Source organism: Nymphalis io, chromosome 19 (genome assembly GCF_905147045.1).
Source record: "Nymphalis io chromosome 19, ilAglIoxx1.1, whole genome shotgun sequence".
Classification (NCBI taxonomy): Eukaryota; Metazoa; Arthropoda; class Insecta; order Lepidoptera; family Nymphalidae; genus Nymphalis; species Nymphalis io.
In genome coordinates, this window is record NC_065906.1 from 1,282,018 (window position 1) to 1,299,572 (window position 17,555).

The window sequence follows — 17,555 nt, forward strand, 5'->3', positions numbered from 1 at the left end:
AAAAATACTTTTAATTATTATAACCTTAAACAGATACATAGAAGCGCCAATGTTTTAACGATATAAAATTAATTTTAAATATTAACCTCAAACCAAAGGTCTGTCATAAAATACTCCTAAATCATTATAAATGCAATATTATTTATTTTTTAATCATTTAAAAATAAACCCTATGACCTTAAGCGTTATAAGTTTTAAAACCGTATTAAAATTGTAAACATCATAATATAATGATGATAAATTAAAATGTTATTAGCGGTTTAGATTAACGATACTAACCTACAACTTTTAAAATCAGTGTTGTAAATATAAACAGATGAAATTAAAAAGGACTATATTAACTTATTAGCAACTATTATTTAGGTGACAATTTTAAAATTAGAATAATATTTCGTAATTTGAATTGGTAATTTATTAACTGCTTATTTGAGAAATATTTTTAAAAGTAGGCAATTTTAATTATTTTATTTTTATATCTATTTTCTACTTTATAATAATATAATGGCTCATAAATTATTTTTAATAGTCATTAGTTGTTTAGTAAAGTTTGTAATGTTGTTATATTGCGAAACGTCGAGATTTGGTTAATGTTTTTTTTAGTAGACAAATTTTAAATAAAATAATGACAAAGAATTAAAATATTTAAAGCCAAGCAGCTGGCGACCTACGATTTGCTCACAGTGGCAAACATTTTACATAGCGACCATGGTAGCGCTGCGATGTCAATTGACAGTTATTTGAATTAATAAAATAGGGTTACAGATTGGTCATATCTGTAATTTCCTTTTTTTTATTTGTAACTCAGTCACGCAAAGACGGAGCGACGTAGGGCCTTGAGATATTGGATTAATTAATTAATTTTAATGCTTATCGATATGAAACTTTGGCAAATAGAAGACTGGATAATATAGAAATATTATATAAAAAGAATTCTGAAATTGAATCGATCTACAATATCAGTTAATGTGGTCTCACCGCTATGCGTTGCATTGTAAGTTTCATAGCATGCGTAATTATTACTTTTCTAATACTACCTACATCTTTTTTAATATTGTTAACTACTTTAATTTACTGTATCCAAGACACTATCTTTATTTTTAACTTAAATTAACGTAAAAAATTGTATATTTCTCATTTTAAGTGAATTTTTTGTATTCTTTATGAGAAATAAATGTCTATAAACCGAAATCATACATCGCCGTTACCGAAATGTTCACCATTTTTGAATTATTACTATTTTCATATTACACTGCTATGACAACACTATTTATTTTAAAGTTACAAATAATTTGTTATGATTACATTTTTAAATTTATCGTCACACTAATTTCTATATTTAAAAAAAAAATGTAATGCCGTATGTCATTAATTCTAGAATTTATTATATCATTCGGTAACATTTATTTTAGTACTAATACCTTCCAAATGTCAGGTATTAAATGCTTTGATATTTTAATATCAATAATGAATATGACTTTGGACAGAATAATCTCGAGTCTCTGTCGTGTCGTATCATGAAATCCGTTGCAACTGAAATAACGAAATATATTAGGCTTAAGACGTCGCGCGTCAGCCAGGGAATCTGTATATATATATATATATATATATATATATATATATATATATATATATATATATATATATATATATATATTTGAAAAAAACATTAAACAGCTATCTATGTTTTAAACGCATATATTTATATTTATATTATAACGAAAATATTACTATTCATTAACTTTGACTTGTCCCATCGAGATAATATTAAAGTTAATTATAATATATATATTGAAAATATTACTGAGTCGATTTTGATATGATTTGCGATAGGGAACACTGAGCTATCATGAATGAAATCACTTGTAGCAACTATAAAATAATTCTCTTATTGGTCGGTCACCGACATGACACACTTCGGCTCTTACGTCATTAATTTGTAGGCATTTGACACTACATGTGGAGCAAGACTTCAACACTGGCCGACTCAGACGATACCAAACCTTAATTCCTACACCTTAGGGCGATATCCACGAATTTGTCGGGAGAAATTTTTTTCCCATAAATTTTAGGTCAGTGTCGGCACACATACCATCACGTATAGGGATAGGGGTAATTAGAATTCTAAAATCATCGCACGCACTCTACATCGATTATATTATACAAAAATATTGAATAATTAAATACCTAATGTGATCTATTTACATCAAATACGAGCATCGCCCTGTGCATTATAAAACACCTTTAAATCTTTAAAAAAAGAAAGTTTAAAAATAGAACGATACGAGGCGCTAAGCTGTCCCTCAAAAATAAAGCTAGTCATTAAATATTTCGAAAATATGTAATAACTACCTTTTGACGTCTTGAAAGCCGGTTCCAAAATTAAATGATACGTTTTAAAAATGGAATCGCTCAGACCCGCCTTTTTTCCTCCGAGATAACCTTTAGTCCATTCGGTTTGCCATAACGAAAAAATAAGAATCGTACGTTTTAATTTTTTTAAATGACATTCTTGTGGTTTTTTCTCGCTGGGAACCTTTACTGAGTAATATGTTCGTTTCGATCTGGCCGGTTTTTGCGATCCGTATGGTTCCTCGGATTCGTTTCTTTATGATACACAACACGATTACGTCTGACGGTGCGTCGTCGCCGCGGCCGTCGGCCTGATGAGTTCCAGTCCACTGCCATAATTAAAGCTGTGGATTAATCGCTTCAGTTATTCAAATTTCGGCCGCAATACGCCCGCTGGGTCTCGGTTTTTTACGATTCGCGTCTTGGAGATCAGCGTAGGCAGGTTCCGAGAAGCGATATATGTTTGTGGTAATAATTAAATATGACTAAACTCATATGTTGCGGTCGGAATCGTTCGGCTATAAAAATATACACGTAGAGGCTAAGGAATTCAGAACATAGGCATTTGTATATAAAAAGTACAGTGAAAAGGGACCAGGGCTTCGAATACAGACGGTTGGGGAAGACAGAACCGTCACTTGTGCCCGACACGGGGTGGGACATGATGAACGCCACCCTTAAAGAATCCGTCCCTTTCTAACGCACCCGGTCACCCTTCGCTCTGTCTTGCTCCGTGTCATCTGGCAAAGCATTCACATGTCTGGGGCTACCAGAAGCGATTCGTAACAGTGAATAATGTATTTGAATAGTTCACAATACGTAATACTAGTAACGCGAACCGGTACCGTTTCATTATTGCATGTGACGCTGGCTTAGTCGCTGCACGCAGTATTACTTGAAATTAAATACACGAATCTAGTGGCCAGCGATGATTAAGTGTGTTTTATTTACGTACGTATTCTTAAAAATGATAGCGGTAACTCAACCATCGTTAGACCTTCCGCGACGCTCGGATCGAATTTTACTGCGCCACTCGACCCGTACGTAATACGACCGTAAAACTTAGAAAAATCTCTTTATATCACCTGCTACGCGGACGAATTGAGACGTCCGGCCAGCACGTGGAACCGTCGCGTCGATGCGACGGTTCCACGTGACCATTCTAGCGACCACTCTAATTTAACAGTGAAATAACAACAGCGGGCGCTAGTCATAAATTCCGTTTCATTCATGATATAGCGGACCGGGCCCGATGTGTTTTCCGTTTGTTTCTCGACCATAAATACTAATAAAATGGCCTCGTTACGGGGACAGATCGAAAATCGGGCACACGACTTCTTAACGACACCTATTAGGGATCTTCTGTCTGGTCGATTTAATTGAAAAATTGTATCCAGAGCGTTGCAAGAGTTGTATCCGACTCCCGCGCCGGATGCGGGCCCAGACGTCCATTATTCCATTTGCTCATCCGCATGGGGACACGACGCGCCGCGACGCGCCAACACCAACACGTGTCAATAAACCAATCGCGCGGGCGTTTCCGACTCAGCTCAGCAGCTCAGCTTAGGCTCAGTGCATCCACCGGTCATCGCTCAGTCTTCCTCGTTCTAAATTTGAACCTGTAGGGCCATTCCGAGCGAAGGTTAACCCGATCAGCCGCTGCGGTCGAGCGCCGGTCGCTTCGAAGCTTAAAACGTTTCAATATCCATTCCGTGAGCTAGAGTGTTTTTCTTGCGCTTATAAAAATAACCAATGTGAGCGATGTTCGACTCGCTCTCGGGGTCGGGCGATTCGCGAGCAGATTTATCGCTCGGGAAGCGCTTACGCTCGTTTTAAGAGCGCGGATGAAAGTTTTAGTTGCCATACGTTTTTAATTTGAACTCTTTGAAAACAAACACGGCCGCCGTCGTCGCGCAACGCAAACATCGGATCAGCTGATTTCGATTAAAACCGCTTTCAGCTATCAGATATTAGAATGACTCGTCAGTTATTTATGTTAACGAAATTAATAAAACAGACTATTAACCTCGGCCCGTGACGGTTTACAAATTGATACTTGTGTCTTGGGTTTATCGTAATTTCTGCGCATACGGAATTTATCATCGCTATTGTAAACAGAGGTCGATAGCTGGCATATGAACCCCAGATAGTGCGCGACCGGTTATCGTCTGCTGCACTCCAAGGGACAGTTTCAGACTCTCTTAGTCAGATTTTACGTAAATATGCCGTCGTTAAGATAACGATTTCCTTTCGACGCGACGATCGTCTCGGTTTTTGCTTTTATTAATATACATAAAATAAGTATCGACTTAAAGGATTTTCTTGTCACTGAATTAAGTTGGGCGATAAGTAGGCGTTCGGATACGCGAAAATATTTCGACTAATTTTCGTGATTAAGCTGGCGAACGTAGTGTTGCCAGCAACGTAAAAAAAGGTGTCTCATCATAAATAACGTTGACATAAAGCCGCCCACGCGCGTCTTATTACCGCGTCTGTCCGTTCGTCCGTTCGTTACCGCCATTGTGAGTATGAATGCGAGATTAGCTACACCGACACTCGTGATTGACTATTTAAGTTCAAATTCTGACGCCTTTCTAAACTAAACTCAACGATTTTTTTTTTCTTTATTAAATTTTAACGGTCAATCTGTAATGTTTATTTTTTATTCAATAACATTTTTTTCCTGTAGTTAACTCAAAAGAACTTATTATAAAAAATAGCTCAGGTTTATATATATTTTATTATATTTAAAATTGTATTATATATAATATTAATATATGAAAAAGATATAATTTTACTTTAATCTCATTTTAGAGTAAGATCCTTATATAAACGAAGTACAAGAACGACTACAGTTATTTAGATGTAAACATTCAATACCTAAGCATCAACATCGAAATAAATTAAATTTAAAAAGTTTTATTATGATTTATTTGCGATGCGGGATATACTGAGTGCACCGCGGGATCCTGGCAATAATTTGGTCAACGCCCCGGTCGCGGTGACCGACACACGCAGACACTTAACGTGGTGGTATGAAGGTACCACCCAACATACAATTAATATCCTTTATTGTATATTGTTTCAAAGTTATAGGAAATCATTACAAATAAGATTATTGTTTAAGTAGGTATCTGTACCTTAGTTTCTCTAATGTAATACAAACCAATTATCTCAAAATTTGCTATTTATTTCGCGACAGCCATATTTCTGTAAACTGTCACCGAAAACCCGCGCTAAATAGGCTACTAACGGACCATCGTGATTCCAATTTCAAACCTCGTTATCGCGCTTCGAAAAAAGAACGCGATATTCGAAAAAGATCTGGTAAAAAGGTTCGATATATTTTTTTCAAAAAAGGAACGTATTCGTATGCGTTCCGCAAACAGGCTACAATGGCCAGTTCGATGTAGCGGTTACTATGGAGAGCATTGTCCTTGAAGCCCTTAACTGCTGAATCATCGTGGTTCAATTAATATTGTTTAATGTATACGGATCCCGACAGCGTATTAGACGAATTATATCGTTCATGCATTCGTGGATTTGTTGATAGACGATAAACAAGAACATTGTTTGATCGTGAAACGAAATACTACAACTGTTTTTAAGAAAATCCATTAATTTATAAATCACTTCACTTTATAATTGAAAAATATATATTACTGTCTGAGGCCTAAAGCTTCTATACGAATTTATTAGAGGAAGCCACTGTCTGACATTAAAATAATGTTATGACATGACTATTACGCGTTATTCTATCAGGAATTCAGCGGTGGCGTCTTTAAAAAGGATGTTTAAACATTCGGTTACACAATAAACCCTCAAATTAGCGAGCGCGCGAATTACAGTTGAATCCAAAGTGCGCAATTACAAAGAGCCAATTCGAAAATGAACAGCGATATTCAAATTGAAAAAGGTACGCGATGTGAATAAAACAATGAGGACGGACGGCCAATGATAGCAACCATTCATAGGAATATAGCACGTGTACAGATTGAGACAGAGGCGAGAAATGCGTGCGATAATTTAACCTAAAACCCCCGCCGTCGGTGTACGAACCGACGCATCTAGAACAAACTTAGTAACATAGACAAATAGACCGTCCGCCGCAGATGATCTACAAGACAAAGAGAGATACATATTTTTTTCTAAAAATTGATCTTTTTACTATAGCTATCCCTGTCTTAATTTTGTACAGGAATGTTGTAGATGGTGCAGACCATTTATGTTCATTATAGTACCTCTTCTAGTTTACATGTCATATAAAAAAATGTGTTGTAACCGTAAACGCGCGAATCCAAATTCGAAAATGGAATGGAAGATCGAAATTTAAATAACAAATTAGTGGGTGCGTTCGCGGCGACGGTCATCGGACTGATTCCTATCGATTTTTATGTCGGGATTATGTTAAAACATTTTGCGCGGTAAAAAGTACATCCAATAAATATATATAGACAAAGAATAACATTTTAATTCCTTCGTTTCTTATATACGTTTACATAATTATCGGCTATTTTAAATTATTTCCAAATTAAAAATATATAATATATTCAGTTATATGCTTTGAATGTGACTAAAATAAAGTAGGTAATAATATAAAGTATTATCAACCAGTGTGTACTTTTTTTTATGAAATAGGTAGGTGGACTGGCAAATGGGCCACCTGACTGTAAGTGGTCACCACCGCCCATAGACATGGGCGATGTAAGAAATATAATCCATTTCTTACATCGCCAATGCGCCACCAACCTTGGGAACTAAGATGTTTTGTCCCTCGTGCCTGTAGTTACACTCACTCACCCTTCAAACCGGAACACAAAAATACTGAATATTGCTGTTTTGCGGTAGAATATCTGATGAATGGGTGGTACCTACCAAGACGGACTTGCACAAAGCCCTACCACCAGTAAGATTATATTATATTTTTATTATATTAGAGTATCTTAATTTTCAACTCATATAAAATTAGAAAAAAAATCCAATTTTATTTTTCTACTAAGTGTTACAATAGCGCCACAACACAATTATTATAATAAATGTGTTTATGTGAATAACAGAAATAAAACTTAACATAATTATATTTTAATTAAATCACAAATACTAAATACAAACCATATAATTTATATATTATAATTGTCTTAAATAAATTAACTCGTGAATCTTTATACTTAAAATGTATTTTATAAACTACTCGATATATAGATCGTAATTCATACGCGCGACTTTTATGGTTCGATAACAAAAATAACTACCTATTACAAAAAGTTTTACATTACAAATCGTAAAGATGATAACTATGCAGTTTTGAAGCGATAAAAATTAGCTTTTCGCCTCTAAGCATTTATATTGCAGACTAATAAATTATCTGTATTGGCAAGCCGTTAAGTGTCTAATTATATTATGCAAAACAAGATCCACAGCCTGCGACACGACATTGGCAAAAGCACGCCCATTGCCACTTAGAAATTTAAAAAAAAAAAACTTGACATTTTGCCCAGCACGAAATTTCGATGGAACTATTTTGCTTCGGAGACCATTAAAATATAAAAACCGTAGATACGAGCTAATAGTATAAAACTAATCTACTCCCACGGATAAAAAAATGGGTGAGGTACCGGAAAGTCGGTAACCATTTTCTAACTCTATATAATCCGGCTTTGAAAAATAGCTATTTCTAATCACCGCATCGCATTAAAAAAATAATGTCCCAACCGGCGGGACCGGTTGATTCTTTTATTATATTTAATATATCATTCTGTGTACATACTGTTATATAATACATCAAACCTTAATTTATCTGGTCATGATGACCATTTTAAGTGTTATTTATCTATTAAAGAAATGGTGTTCCATGTTTGAAATTACAGAACAGATAGGTGCGTTAATAACGATTTAAAAACGATGCTGGTCGGTGTATCCGAACGATATTTCAGTTTTTTTTTTTACATTTTTTCATTTGAATAATTCTATAATTTACTTAGCAGTCTGTCTACATTACTTTTTTCATTAACCACTTAAGTGTACATGACATTTAACATTTTTCAATCAATGAGTAGACGTTGCGTTATCGTTTAAGTTGAACAAGGGCAATGCATGGAACTTCATGATATTATTATCTACGGGTATTTCCTGAATGAGTAAACCTTCTGTTTCCAGCCATAAAAAGCAGAACATACATAGGTTTTTTAAAAATAGAACGCTACGAGTGCTTAATGAAATTACAATTTTAAAATGTCAAAATAAAAATCGTGATATTTTATTTCATTCTCATTTAAATAAAAGTTGTGTGTGTATTATAGAAAATAATTGGCAATAATAAGTTTTATTACTCAATGTCCGACGCGCGAATTGGCGACATCTTAGAAAAATAACAATAATGGCGACGCAATCACATGATTGCAACGTTAAATTTTATTTACGAATGAAAAACAAATTTATATCTTGTATATTAGTGATTCGGTGATTCAGTTTTTGTTCTAATAAATATACTGAGTGTCACGACAAACGAAAAATAATTTGACGAAATATCCGCGGACATTTTATTGCACAATTTTAATTTTACGTACATACATATTAATGAAACCAAAAATAGCTATTTTCTGTTAAAATAAAAATAACTTGTAACTAAAAATACATTAGCGAATTAAAATCTAATTCGAATTACACTTTATTTTAATTAAACACATTATAAGCGTGTACGTGACGCACTTATAATGTGTTTAATTTAGTGTAACTGGCTACTGACTCGGATTGTAGATTCTAACAAGAAACGACCAAACTCACTTAGTTTTATTATTTTCATCAATTTTTAAATTACATCATAATAATTTATTTCCTAATAGTATATAATTTATTAATAACAATTGAGATTACTATGTTCTTTTATTGTTAAATAGACAATGCGATTACTTTAAAGATTTATAAAGGAAACCAGGCAAGATCACAGATAATAAATCTATAAAAACTAAATTAATAATCTATTATGACGTTGGCGCCTAAAATGATAATGAAATCATAGATAATGTAAAATTGCGGGTTTTTATGACAAAACCGATGAGTACTGTGTGGTGACGTAATAAATATCATTGTTTTATAAAAATATTTTATTGCATTCGATGAAATGTGTGACTTATGTTATATTTTTAAATCAAGACATATTTCATAAATATTAATATGATATATTTTTTATTTTCATTAATTTATATTGAACATTTATCAATTGAACGTTGTAATAAAAATGATATTAAGTATTATACTTATCGAACCGTCCTTAATCCGAACGCGAAACTTTTTATAATTTACACAGATAAAAATTTATAAATATTTTTGCGTAGATAGAACGCTATTCAGCCTAAATAAAAATCTTATTTCGAATTTGTAAAAATACGATTTTTTTCATAACTTATAAACCGATAAAGCACCATATCCACGTGTTATCTCTCATTTATTGTAAGTGTAGTGTTGCATTATCGAGTAATAGTAGACAAATTGATACTGTTATCACTGTATCGTTAAATTTACGATGCCCTAACTTCGACAATGTTCGGACAAGTCTTGTGCAAATATAATTATGTAGAGCAATTTTGATATTATATCACAGACGGCTTAGAACCGGCAATAACCGAAACCAAAGTGACATGACACTGACACACACAAACACAGCGCGGAATTATATTTAGATATAGAATTTGTAACTTTGTAAATAACAAAGTTTATGAACTTGATAACGATTTTGTTTTAAGATAAGTCAAATCGGGAAAGTCCCGAAATACATTTTAAAAAAAGCAGCCGAGGAAATATTGAATCCAATGGTGCCTACGTTAGCTTAAATAATAGACACTGGACAGCTGTTTAAGTCACTTCTTACACCGTCAATGCGAGATCTAATATGTTATGTCCCTTGTGCCTGTGATACACGGGCTAACTGACAGTAGAATTAGAGGAAACTTCATCATAATTAAGCAATAATACACATATTGTGGAACATTAAAATACCTACATACATATAGGTTTGGTTTCACGAAAACGTTTTGACACTCATTTAGATATAAGACCTCATTATTGTAATTTTTGACTATGGTAACATTATTATAACCTTTCAAAATGTATCCACACATAAATCGCCTTCAACATGGCAGATCTAGTGTAGCTAGCAATTGTTGCTTTAATTAGTATTTTTTTACATTTCAATTATATCTTTATATATCTGTATTTCGATACTATAAATGAAATCTTTAATTAATAAACGCGAAAGTAACACTGTCTGTAACGGCTCAATCATTAAAACGGATTTAATAAATTTTGTACGAAGCTTAAACCACAAGGAAGGACGTTCGCGACTTTCTTATAACACCTGCACCCCCACCATAGCACGCGGGCGAAAACTAATAATTAATAACTGTACAAAAGATGTAATCGCTATCTTATCTATATAAGTATGTATTTACAAAAAAAAAAAAAAAGTAGTATATGTAGTATATCAGTTGTCTGGTTTCCATAGCACAAGCTCTGTACAAGCTTAATTTGGGATCAGATGGCCGCGTGTGAAAAATGTCCCAGGATATTATTATTCTCTACCGAGTAATAATTAAATTTTTTACCGAAATTTAAATGTTACCAGAAATCAACCATTCCGAGTGGTAATAAGAAGCGGTAAAACAGTAGGTTGATATTTTTAAATTTGATTTTTATTATATTTATGAATAAATAATTTCTAATATGTGTACTCAAATTTAAAATCGTTATTAGGTAAAGTGTATCAGCTTTATATATTTATATAAAGATTATATAAAGATAAAGCGTTGTCGAATTAGTATTCGCTATTTTAATGCAGGATATATAAAATTTTATTGTAATTAATAATTAATTCACCTTTTATACGAATAATATAAGGGGGCAACATTTACATGTGATGGTTTTTTCGAATTCACGCAAAAAACTGATTTGTATATTGACATAGTTCAACAACGGACCCAGGCGATATAGTACGTTTAAATATGAGCCGGTTGGCGTGGTTCGTAGATTCTTGCCTTTCATGCCGAAGGTTATGTGTTCGATTCCCACCCAGGACAGACATTTGTGTGCATAAACATGTCTGTTAGTGCTGAGTCTGGGTGTAATTATGTTTAAGTATGTATTTACAAAAGAAAAGTAGTATATGTAGTATATCAGTTGTCTGGTTTCCATAGCACAAGCTCTGTACAAGCTTAATTTGGGATCAGATGGCCGTGTGTGAATAATGTCCCGAGATATTATTATTATTAATTGATTGAGCTTCTTGCCGGTTCTTAACGATGGAGACTACACGGAACTTATGACAGTTTTAAATTGAATTAAATATCTAAATAGACGAAACAAAAGTGAACTTTATTTATATACATATTAGAGTTTTTTGATAAATACAATATACAAATATATGAAAACGTTAATTTAATATATTTATTATATTATAATAGTTATTAAAAGTACATAATATTTGTTGTTACAAGAAAGTTAATGAATGCGATAATATAATTAAAATATGACATCAAAATACACTTCATACACGTCAGCTCATTAACAATACACATAAAGCTATAACCGTTTCGGAATTCTAACCGGAAACGGACAAGAAACTCAGTTATAACCCATTTCAACTAATCATGAAAGTATACAATGATATATAATCTTCTTTTTATTAATATTTCTTACAGTACTAATATTTTTTATATAAGATTATTGGAAAAAATATTTGATTTTAACCTTAGATATATATACGTATCGGTGAGTGATATAGTCATGCGAGTGAGTTTCTTGCCGTCCCTCTCGGTAATTTATATCAATTGTAATTATTCTGTGGTATCCAATTCTACTAAGAAATTGTCAAATTATCGCAATCGAATCGAAACGCAATCGTTGCCGTTTATCCGATTTGTTATTATTTAATTTAATTATCGACTATTTAAGAGTTAAGAATTAAGTTTGGTTTTGACACAACGGTATATGTTAACATCATAACCGTTCGGTTCCGATTCGAATAAATACAGATGATTCAAAGTCGGATCGGAATTGAATTGGGAACGTATCGTAAGAGTAACAGCCCGTGAATGTCCTACTGCTAAGGGCTCGTCTCCCTTTTTGAGGAGAAAGTATAATATAAGCTCCATAGCTTATTCCACAACGCTGCTCCAATGCTACAATGGGTTGGTGGAATACACATGTAGCAGAATTTCAGTGAAATTTGACACATGCAGTTTTCCTTACGATGTTTTCCTTCACCGTCAAGCACGAGATGAATTATAATAACAAATAAATGAAAATTCAGTGGTGCTTGCCCGGGTTCGAACCCACGATCATCGGTTAAGATTCACGCGTTCTTACCACTGGGCCATCTCGGCTTTTTCTACTGTGCCATCTCAAAAAGATGTATCGTAATCGTTATAAATTAGTAGAATTCGGCCCGTGTATATTTAAATACCTACTTTTAATAAACACCTGTGTCTTGCCTAAATTACCTATGTAAGCCGTTATATATACATTTAATTTAAATTGTATATAGCGTTTTATTCACGTGATATATTTATACAATAAACGATAAATCTCACTGATACATATTTAAAGTAATAGATAATAGGTATGTTTAACACAATTCCGTAAAAACTATTTATTTAATAAATCAAGTTTAACTATATAAGTAGGTACATTAACAATTACATATAAGCCCGTTAAGCGTATATTGAAATTACATATAAAATTATTATTTTCAAGTTTAATTAACAAAAAAACATTTTAACTATCTTTTATATAATCTATGTACTTAAACTTATATAATATGATATTGCCACCAGAACACAAGCGTGTCTATTTCAGTTCGGATTGTGTGGAACTTGTTTAAAAGTCAGTTGCAATATTAGCTATGTGTGGGACACAGTAATAGGTACATAAAAGCTTATGTATGTACTTAAAGTATGTAAGTACTCAAAGTTTTATTCCACGACATTTAATCTAGGGGAAATTTTATTAGTATACCTACGTAATTCGAGCATCATTGAATAACAAAAGTATAAACGCATAAATTTAACATTTACAATATTAAGATTGAATTGATTCATAAAAACTATCAACGAAATTCGACACATCCGGATAGCAGAAATAATTGCCATTTAAAGTGTAAATTCGTTTTAATTCAGAAAACATTAATATTTCAATTAAACTATTATAAATAAATGACTTTTTTTAGTTTCTTAAAAAAAACTTAGATCCGGTTTATATGAAATGAAATTTAGTCTTGATAAAATCTTTATATTATTTTATGTTAAATAAGATCCAATCGACATGTAATACGAACATACCTAACTTTTGCATAAATAATATTACGTAATAAGCTGTGTCGTTATTTATTCTATTATGGATAATAACAATATCCGAGCGATGTGATCAAATATTAAATTCTTACGTTCTTTTTTCAAAATCGTTCCATTCTGATTTAAATTTCGAAAAAACATTACAGTCGAATTAAACTAAAAAACTTCCCGATCAGCTTTAATTAAATGAGAACTAAAAATTAAATGACAAAAAAACTTTTAACAGACATCACATTTTTTTTAAATAGGGCTTATGTCAAAATAAAATATGCCACTGAATTAAAGATAGGGTTTAAAAGCAATTGGATGTTCAAAAACAACATTTCTTTTTTTTATCAGTTCATTATCTTAAAAGGCCAAAATCCTCTTTTGCAAGGTATTAGTGTTTTAATATTAAATAATACGTATTTTATCTCTCGAATGGTATAATTTTAATACATGCAACTGTTACTGTCGCTTTTAATCTTCTTTAGGTATTATTAATAACATTTTTTTACTAATTACTTAATGTTTAAAATATATTATGATGACATTTTAATTTACTAAATTATAATAAAAAAGGATATAAGCTGTTTAAAGATATTACTAATGTTTAAAAAAAAAACGCAATGCTTGTATGTGTTTCTTTGGATGTTTATCCTTTAATTAACTACTAGTCAGGTTATAATAAAGTGTTGCATAGAAATAGATTATATTGACGCTTTTTTAATTATATTTAATTTCAAATTGTAATTCAGTCAAAAATTTGGTACGTTTTAATTGATTAGCAGCGAAATTGACGGGCAATAGCTAGACGACTTCATTATTAGCATTGATCTATTATGTTACCAATAATGTTTTAATACATCTTAGCATATCACAATTTTTAAAAAAAACCTAATGTTAATTCGGAACAAGGACAAAAAACAAAATGGCTCCGCTCTTACGTATCATTTGACTTACAAAAAGCTAAAGTACGAAGATAATGCAAAATGAAACACACATCACATTTGTTTATTTATTTTTTTTAATTAATGTAATTATTCATACTAGTAAGATGTTTATACACGCTGTGAATTGATTTGAATTTTATTAAGAATTTAAGAACGCAACGTCATTCTACAACGTCAACGTGATAATAATTTCAAATGTATTAGCGTTATGTAATTATGTGTAATATCAAATATTACAATTTTATTTATTTTTGATTTTTTTTTATTTGCTGTACATGTTCGTTTCTTGTAGGTCACGTTAATTTAATATCAACACTTCTTTTTGCATGGACACTGTATTACTTTTTTTAGCAACTAACAAAAATTAAAAATGCTTAACGCTGCCAATTCATTATATTCAATTTCAACGTTTACATTAAAAACGAATTGATTTAAAATAGTTCTGTTTTAAAGCATAACAAGATGATTTCATTACTTTTTATTGTATTAAAATAATTTTATTAATTTAATATATTTTTATACGTTATGTGATTCACACAAATCTGGCTAGCTTTATCTAAATATATGCTTGCAAGCATAATATTAATATTATAATGATACAATATTCATGATTTTTATATAATTATATAAGTAAATAATAGTTACGAAAAAAACCTAAAACCTCGCATATAAAATACACATTATTTTATATGCGAGGTTTTAGGTTTTTTACAGTTTGCAGGTATTTTGAGATTAAGAAGCTTATTTTCTTTTTCATATTTATGTGATCGAAAATTTATTTATTGAATATTTATAATAAAGTAAAATTATATTCAATAAAAAAAATACTCGTTTTTAACATTAATAAGACCTATTCTAATTTCGAACGTTAACTAAATTGCTGTCATATTTTAATATCAATAACTGTTTTGTCTATATTTATAGTTTCAATTATATTCAAAATTCGAAATACAAATAAAAAACATTGTATTTGGCTTTGATTATATTATAAAGATGTTTTTCAATTATAAAATATGTAATGAAAGATATATTATAACGATATATTTTGATTATAGAACACCTACTTTTACGCGAACTCTGCTTACCGTCGGCATTGATATTGCATCCGAAATCATTTATATTTGTGTTAAAATGTTTATCTTATATTATTTTTAATACAATAATTATTATTGTTATCGTACCCGCTAATTTATTATTAATCACTTTATCGAAACGAGTACCAAAGATTATTTATTCGTACAAAATCAACTTTTGTAGACTAGAAATAATCCGTTTTATATTGTAAATATAAAACTTAATATATTTTATAATAAGATAAGAAATATTACAATGCGAGTAAAATGTTTTCATGAGAATTTGAATATAACTTCAATTTATTTATTTATTAAAGATAAAAAAATGTTTTATGTAAATATATATATTTTTAACATAAAAAATCCATCTGTTCTTCACAAAAACAATACAACCCTAAATCTTTTAGAAAGTTGTCCCCGATCCCCGTTATGGCATCTTTGTGGCGCGGACGAAAAAAAAAACTTTTTTTTCTTTCATTGTCAATTGAATTTTATTGTTGGATTCCGAGATAGGCCCTTTTATGCCCAACCGTGCGTTCAAAGCCGCTTGTATCTTGTATCACGAGACCTTCTATCTGTCCCCATAAGAGCAACTAACGACAATAGGCATCCCGCTGCACGCCATTTTATCTCATTTATTTCCATACACATTTTAACAATCTATAAAGTGTCAGGTGTTACCAGCAGTTTAATTTATTTCAACAAAATTTTATTCGAATATATTTAATTGTTAACAAACATCTACGTATTTTCCGACTGCATAATTTGAATTTAAATCAAGTTAAATCCGAATCTTTGTAATGTTTTATTGTCCCCGGGCAGGTTATTATGCTATGGTCGCGTTATCTAAGCTTTATGCCCGTAAAGCGCTCATTTCGTTTTCATTATCGCCGGTAATGCGTCGGTGACGACTACGCATTCTAAAACACTCTCATATATTCCGGACATGTTCGTTAAAATAGCTCCCCTGACGGGACACGGGCCTGTGGTATTGACTGAATATAAGCAGTAATTATTAAACGCAAACATTTGATTTTTCTATTTGATATTTTTGCAAACAATTGATCGCAACTAACAAGTCTCCGCTTAATTTGTTGAACGTGTATTTATTTATATTTCGTCACATTGTAGTGAGGACTGTTGTCGTGTGTTGTATCGTATCCTTGTGTCAAGCTCACGTGTAGTAAATATGTGTAACACTGGTACATACCCTAGGCTGAGCCATGAACGCTCGGCCCGAGCCCGGGTGCAAGGCTCCGCTGGCCACCACGAACGTTTTTCGTCACGGGCCCAAGCTAACACACCACACAAGCACGTGAACACTTACACATCAATTATTGACACCGTCACAGCGGCCCGCTAGCTCACTAGTGTCATAATGCACTCGCGACGGTCGAGTTTTGGAAGGTGTCGATCACGGAACGCGTTATGGCCGAGCGAGGCGCGGGGAGCGGGAGGCCCGGCGCGCTCGGCAGTCTGGCGGACACTGGCGCGGCCGGCGCGAGCGGGGCCGCCGCGGGGCGTGGCGCCCGACCCCGCCGCGCCGCCCAATCGCGCGCGGGCCCACTCCCGCCGTACCCGAAGAACGCGCCTTGGCCCTTCGTACGCTGCGCTGCTCGCTCCTCACTCCTCGCTCCTCGCTCCTCACTCGACGCGCCACTCCTCGACGCGCCGCCGATGCTCGCTAACGCGCCCGCACTACCCGCGTCTCTACTTTTTACAATTTTACACCGATTTTCGCCGACGACGCGTGTGTTGGAATGACGTACGAGGTTTACGGATGAGTTATTATAAACAAATGTATGTAGGTATTAATTTTTTTATCAGGATATTATTAGAGAAACAGGTGTGTTACGCTC

General features: G+C 32.7%; 1 protein-coding gene across 6 annotated transcripts in view; it reads right to left on the reverse strand.

Annotated features, from left to right (window-relative positions):
- LOC126775891 (homeobox protein homothorax) overlaps positions 1-17,178 on the reverse strand; it is a 258,601-nt gene extending 241,423 nt beyond the window's left edge. For all 6 annotated transcript variants that reach the window (XM_050498054.1, XM_050498050.1, XM_050498053.1 and 3 more), the window contains exon 1: positions 16,907-17,178. In XM_050498054.1, the coding sequence (XP_050354011.1) occupies positions 16,907-16,921 (15 nt within the window). In that variant the 5' untranslated portion in view covers positions 16,922-17,178. The remainder of the gene's footprint in view (positions 1-16,906) is intronic.
- Between the last annotated feature and the right edge of the window lie 377 nt (positions 17,179-17,555).